Genomic DNA, 6904 nt, shown 5'->3' with positions numbered 1-6904 from the left:
TTGCTCAAAGTTTCATGTTGTGCTGACAATCTTTTGCAGGACCTCAAACTGCCACGTAAAACTGCCTCAACCCCAGAACAGATTTGCATTGGAAAGTGGGAATGTATATACATACATAATGTATTGGTAAGTGGGAATGTACATGCATACATTAGTGTCAACCTTGGTGGAAGTATTTCTCTTGGAACTGGGATTTTACAAGCCGCGAAAATGTAATGTTCTGTGATAAGTGGTCACATTGCTTTGTTGGAATACCAGGAATCACCCAGTGTTTGGTTAGTGTTAGACATCAATGGCATCCACGGGAAGAGAAGTGGCCCTGTGAAGTGGGTGTGGAAGTAAGGCCCCAGTGTAGTAACTCTTGGCAGTGATCATATGTTCCGGACTGCAAGAACTATAGGCCAACTCCTGATCCCGCAGCATCTGGTTTGCACATTTCTTTCCGGTATAAACAGGCAGATAGGGAGGGAAATGCTTATCAGAGATGAGAGATTGATGTAGACTACCATCCTGCACTTCCCTTGGTGTGGAAAGGACTGATGACAAAAGATCCTTTTTGCTTTGAATGCTATCTAGCAGAGATGACGGTTTCGTCACAATCCCAGTTGATACAACCCCCAGTTCCCTCAACTGCATTTGGTACTTGGCTTTTAGCCACCTTAACTCCTGCCTTATCTCATTTTCGTAATCTGCAGCTTCCGAGTGACCAGGTGAAGTAGGGCAATCTCTTGTCTCGGGAGCATTATACCTATCCTCCTCAATGATCTTTATAATTTTCTCGTCGCTGCTAAAGGTGGATTGCTGAGACGGTTCAAGATGATCATCACATTGGTTCCTACTGGAATTTTGTGATCTTAGTTCGGGCCCTTCATGCTGTGCCCATATATCAGTATAATGTATAATGTCAGATTGACTTGAAACCAAAGGTGCGCTTTCTGTTAAACATTGTTCAGACCCTTCAAACTGGTAAGTGATCTCTTCGAATCTCCCATGTATGGAACCACATCCATGCTGAGGACAGAGAACTTGCAAATTCTTGGCACCAGATCCATTTAATGTTAAATAACTGAGAAGAGAACCATTTGAAGCACAATTTTGGCAACATCTACCATTTGAGTAATTGGGGATCTCTTCATTGTAAAGCCTCCTCTTCCACTCAGGCACTAAGCAAGCTATCTCACCATCAATCATTTCTGCTATCTTACTCATATCTTGGTCAGTGAGATCTAATTCAGCAATCATTTCTGCAGCCACACAGAGAGCTGTGTCGGTCTCGATGTCAAAAGGAAAGTATATATTTCGCACACGGCCTGCAAAATCAGCATACGTGTTACTTAATCTCCAGTTGAAAAGAAAGAAAGTAACAACAGATCCAAACAATTAAGTAAAAACAAATGTTTGTAGACCTTCTTCATCTGCAATTCTCAGTCTTAGGAAGATTCCATCATCTTCTCTTCTCTTTCCGTTGATTGTTATGTCCACACTTCCCAAGGACTCCTCCTGACTGTTCAATAGATCAATTCCATTTGTTTCATACCCATTTTGATGGTATTCCAAGCCATTTCTATGCTCCTGATCAAAATAAATGGTGTAACTATCTATCAAGGAACTGCTTTTTTGACTAAAGCTCAAGAGTGGCTCTTGTAACATTGGGCCAACATCATTGAAATCTCTGTAGTCATCTACTGGTCCAAGGTCAGTTAAATAATCATCACTTTGCAGGAAAGGGTCATGGAGAAGCTCTCTAGCAGATAGCCTATCAGACACTGTTGCTAAGCATTTCTCAACAAATCGACGCACCTCAGGATCCTTCACCTTATAAAGAGCATTTGGTTTTTTACCCTTAATGCAGAATTACAAACATATCAAAACCAGAGTTGCAATGCATGTTTCAGATGCAGCAGATAAAAATTGAGATCAATGAATTCTTACAGAGATCACTTTTTTGTAGATCTGAGCAGGATGTGTGCATTCACTATATGGATATTCAAAGGTAACCATTTCCAAAATGCACATCCCAAATGCATAGATGTCCACTAATTCATTGTACTCCTCCGCGTACACCTCAGGAGCCATGAACTCTGGTGTTCCTGGAGGAAAGCAGCAGTCTAGGTAAATAAAAGTATATACAACTGCAAGAAAATCAATCCACATAACTAGTTTGGAATCATACTGATGAATTTAAGGTTACATGGAGAACTTGACCGCATGATTATTCTACAGAGAGGCTAACTTTTAGGTGATAGACATGAGACCACAAAGCTTCAAATCTCCCAACTTACCAACACACCGAGCAGCATGGGATTTGCGCAGAAATGCAGCGAGGCCAAGATCACCAATCTTGACCTCCCCTTGGTTGCCATTTACAAAAATGTTGTCGCACTTCAGATCTCTGTGGATAACAGGAGGGTCATGGCTGTGAAGGTAAAGAAGGCCTTTCAAGATTTGCCTGCACCAATTCTTTATTGCTCTAATGTTAACCCTCTTATGTTTCATCCTATACCTATCAGGGCAATTCAGAACAGAATGAATCCATATAAGAACAATAAATTCCAAACTAGCTCATACTGACAAATTTATCTCTCTGAAAACTGAAAATTAGACAAGCATGAAGCTCCAGTATTACTTACTGCCTCAGAGTTCCAGACGTAAACATCTCTGTCACAAAGTTGATGTTCCTATTTGCAGTATCAACCCAAGAGGCACAAAATTTCATAATATTCTTGTGTTTCAAAGTTTTCAGCAGATGAATTTCACAATACAATCTCTCAAGATCATCAGGACTTTGCAAGAAGTCGTTAAGTTTCACCTGGTTCCAAGCTACTTCAATCCCTTCGTACTCATCAAATGCTCTATAACTGAAGGGAAAAAAGAAAAAAAAAGAAAGAAAACCCACGAATAAGAATGAACGTAAGCAGACCAAAATTAAAGAACCAGTAAATGCTACAAAAGACAGCACTGCAATCCAAACAGTCGATACAAGTCACAGAGTAGCAGAAGGACCAAAATTTTCACAGAAATGAATACAGGAAAAAGGTGCATACACTGTCTTTGAAGCTCCCTTCCCAAGAATCTCATTATACTGCAATTAACCAGAAAACAAAGAAGAACGAAAATTTTCAACACATGAAACCAAAACATATATTATACAAAAAATTGGAAGGTACAAAAAATTGTTTGAGAAAAAAAAAACCAACGATATAAAGTAAAAAGCAAAGATTGTGGATAGACATGAGCCATACCCTTCCATATCTTCCGGTAGGATCAACTTCAACAAAATCCGGATGATCAGCATAAAGGTCAATCACAGCATTCATTCCTATTATCTATATTTAGACAATAAAGAAAGACTCTTGGACCAACTGTTATCTCCTGGGCTCTAGCTTGTTCCTTGTATTAGAGAAACGGAGGGAGCAAAAAGGGTTATATTACTTGAACCCCTCCAAATATAAAGATGAAATCTAGCTGTACTAGCAAATTATATGTTGCGGTACAAAAGTTTACTAAATAGCACCAAGAAATATACTTTAACAGGCATAGGTGAGTTCATAATAAAAAAGACAAGCTTTTTCTCACCAACTCATAGACAACCAAGGCAAAGATTTCTCAATTCTATGGACTACTCTGCCCCCTCTATTTCCTCTCTCTCATATTCAGGCAGGCATGTCATGACAAAACAGGTCTCCCTTTCTTCTTTTCTTTATCTCATTCACGAGCTGTAAAACCACGCTCCGTCTCTTTGGTCTTTACTCTTTACACTTGTGCCATGTTTCAAAGCAGACATGTGGTGTGTGCCCAGAAATATTAGAGGGGGGGAAAATGGGACAAGGCCTGCAACAGTGAACCAAACAGGGACCAACCCAGATTAATAAATTTGGTTAAATTAAGATTGTGTGGCAGTGGAACAAGTGGGTCTTTGACAGTAGTACAGATTGTCGTACATGGCGACTTGGGATGTAATTGTAAGGAAAACATTAATTAACTTTTTTTTTCTTTTGACTCAAAGAAGATGTTTTCTTTCTTGGAAATCTATCTGATTGGATAAGTTTAGGATATGGGATTGAGTTTGACAGCCAGCCTCAACCTAAAATAAGTTGCCTGATCGATCAACAGGAAGTTACTCACTCCTCTACTACAAGTATTATAGTAGTACCAGACTACATCAAGCATCCCCCCAACAAAAAATAATAATAAAAATAAAACTATCAAACTATGGTCTCCGATATGCCGTCTTGGAAAAAAAAACAAAAAAAACTATGGTCTCCGATAATGAGGGGTGATGATTCATCTCAAAATATCTGGCCAAATAGTCTGATTCAGGTGTTACATTCTTTAAGTGGTAGGCATAGAAAATCAGATGAGTAGATTCATGGTAAATTCTGCAATTATATAAATTGGATCTATATCTATCAGTACTTTTTTTTTATCGTAACAATAACATTAAGATAACCCATTCTAACTTAATTTAAGGAGTACCATTTACTCATTATTTCCCACTTACATCATCTAGTCCAGTTAGGCCGTCCATGGGTTACATCAACTAGTCACTCAGGGCTGCATGGGTTTCCATGTGGAACATTTTTCTTCATCGCTTTTTGCCCTAAATTACGTTTGATGAAGTTAGCAAGAGTTCGGGCTTCTTTCTGCGAGTCATTCTAGAAGGACTTACATTCGCCTTTGGTTCATACAGCTGTACAGAGATCTCTCCGATTTTTCTAAAATTTGGTGCCAAAGTAGCCAAGTAGGGCCTCAAAGTTGGGATTAAGAGTTGGTCACTAATTCTAAACTGTAGCCAATGTTGTCAACTATATGTTAACATCCAGAAACGAGGCCAGATTTATGATAGTCTCGCCTGTATTTTTGTTTACCTACGGTTGCACCTTAAAAATAAAGCGTAGTTAATTTGGAAAAATATTTAATAATTGTGATTATGTGTATTTACATGATATATTATATGCAATTTAAGTATGTTAGCAAGTACTTACTGAAGGCTCGTTAGAAAAATTTTAATAATAAATTTAGTCTTGATGACAGTGATAGTCTAGGCAAGCTAAGACGGCTACGACTTAACATCATAGAATTTTTCAAGCTTTGCTTTCGATTTATCAGCATGGGAGCTTTGGACATTTCTAACGTTTTTGGTAAAAAAAAAAAAAAAGCCAGCTGAAATGTGCCTTTCGCTAAGTCAATCAAGCACCACGCAGGCCAACTAGTTTTATGTTCATGGCTGGACCTATCCCGCAATGCAAGATATTAATAAACAAACAAATAGTCCAACAGCTGACCAGGATCACAATTCCCTCCTTCGTGATTTGTCAAATCTCAAGTACTTACCATCATTTTCTTACATATATGATCTCAGCCCGGAATTAGATATAATTATGCACATAGGGATATCTCTTGTTCTTGGAAAGTTTGGACATCCATAATTCACACCGTTTATTGGAGGAAAAAATTTGGCCTGGTTAGAATTCTTTATACTACTATCAAATACTCTTTCACTTTTCTCTTCTTTTTTTTTTTTCGTTTTGTGGGAAGAACATGGAATATATGCAATTGGCACCCAAATTGTTGTACATAATGGGCTCCTAGCTGTAATATTCTGTTAGTGAACTTTTAGGGCGTTGGCTTGTTACTTGAGTCTAAGATTTTGATAAAACATAAGTCAGTATTAATAATAAATTAGTTGAAAATCGTTCAGTATGATACGATACGATTTGCATGATGAACAAAGCTACACTGATGACAGACAATACGTAAATATATATATATCAAGGATATATTTGATTTGAAAAATCATTAAATTTAACAGGATTACGAGATAAGAATGCATATTATACACGATCAAGATAAGAAATTCACTTATTGGACCGGACTTGCTTGGAAATAACATAAATTTGACACAAATTAGGATAAAAAGAAAGTAAGAAGTGAACCATCTGCTGGCGAGCTGAAAGATTCTAATAAACTTCTTCGTGCGCATCAAATTTGACGGAATATATACGGATCCGTCGTTTTCTCTTAAGCATTGGAACAGGTTGTTGTGTTTTGTTTTGATGTAAAAAATGATTAAACTAGCTGTCAATGAATGGTATATTACGTAATACGTCGTACTTAACCGGAAAACTACGCAATCAAAGCGGTCGAAAGTTTTATTATGCGACTTTCAAAACATGTTGCTCTAATGGACGGACGAGTCTAATAATTTAATCAATTCCGAAAAAGAAATTCCACAAAACAATCTTAAAAGCTTTCTTTTGAATAAATAAGATGAATTGCTGCATTGTCGCATTGAAGATTGAACTCGTACTAAAAGATGGAAATCTCAAGGCAATCTTTTGATTTTGGTGTTTGTCAAGAAAGATGGATACAAGTTGTTGATTGGCACTGCTAATAGTAGTGGTACTTTATGTTAAATTATTGGTACTTGTTCTGTCCTAACACAATTGAGCATTCGATAATTCTGGAGTCTTCTTAAGCTCTCCCAAATCAAAGCCTTGGTTTCTGGTAGTATTTGATTAGGAAATTGAGTCTGCAAACGACGTAGTACTTTTTATTATTAGTAACTTTAATTTTGCAACTTTTTTCTTCCTTGTATAGTTTGGGTTTGGTAGGAATTTGGACTTGGTTTCTGGTGAAAATCAGTCCAAATTTGATGTTTATCTGGCTGAATGGATATAACTCCTACTAGAAATTAAAATGTTAAAAAGACTTTTCTTCGCAGTCTAAGTTAATGTAATTATTTTTTGAGAACATTAAATAGATTATTTTAACACCAATCAAAAAATGAAATTGTTATGCAATTATTATTGTTCCTATGAGAATTTTACTAATCATTTGCGAGGTAATTATCTTTTGCGAACAATAATAATGTTAACAAGATAGTAATTTTGTCAAACACTTT

The 6904-nt window shown here is 37.0% G+C and overlaps 1 protein-coding gene across 3 annotated transcripts; it reads right to left on the bottom strand.

Annotated features, from left to right (window-relative positions):
• LOC113765035 (probable serine/threonine-protein kinase WNK9) lies at positions 1-3797 on the bottom strand. 3 transcript variants are annotated; one of them, XM_027309086.1, is made up of 8 exons: positions 3577-3797; positions 3243-3390; positions 3045-3082; positions 2631-2858; positions 2283-2503; positions 1933-2090; positions 1407-1842; positions 1-1310 (listed from the first exon to the last, which is right to left on the bottom strand). In XM_027309086.1, the coding sequence occupies exons 2-8, from the start codon at positions 3315-3317 to the stop codon at positions 283-285; spliced, it is 2184 nt and encodes a 727-aa protein (XP_027164887.1). In that variant the 5' UTR covers positions 3318-3390; positions 3577-3797; the 3' UTR covers positions 1-282. The 3 variants fall into 3 exon arrangements, with proteins under 3 accessions (XP_027164887.1, XP_027164886.1, XP_027164888.1); XM_027309085.1 differs by having other exon boundaries at positions 3243-3797; XM_027309087.1 differs by having other exon boundaries at positions 1407-1572; positions 3243-3796.
• Between the last annotated feature and the right edge of the window lie 3107 nt (positions 3798-6904).

The sequence above is a fragment of the Coffea eugenioides genome, chromosome 3 (genome assembly GCF_003713205.1).
Source record: "Coffea eugenioides isolate CCC68of chromosome 3, Ceug_1.0, whole genome shotgun sequence".
NCBI classification, from domain to species: domain Eukaryota; kingdom Viridiplantae; phylum Streptophyta; class Magnoliopsida; order Gentianales; family Rubiaceae; genus Coffea; species Coffea eugenioides.
This window is presented reverse-complemented; position numbering and strand designations above follow the sequence as displayed.

What these genes read in the sequence shown, in the direction of transcription:
- LOC113765035 (XM_027309085.1), bottom strand. Translation starts at nt 3,317, where the DNA reads ATGAATGCTGTGATTGACCTTTATGCTGATCATCCGGATTTTGTTGAA. An exon ending in TCTACAAAAAAGTGATCTCT is followed by an intron (nt 1,843 to 1,932) that starts GTAAGAATTCAT and finishes TTCTGCATTAAG; the next exon opens with GGTAAAAAACCAAATGCTCT. An exon ending in GAGAATTGCAGATGAAGAAG is followed by an intron (nt 1,311 to 1,406) that starts GTCTACAAACAT and finishes CTGATTTTGCAG; the next exon opens with GCCGTGTGCGAAATATATAC.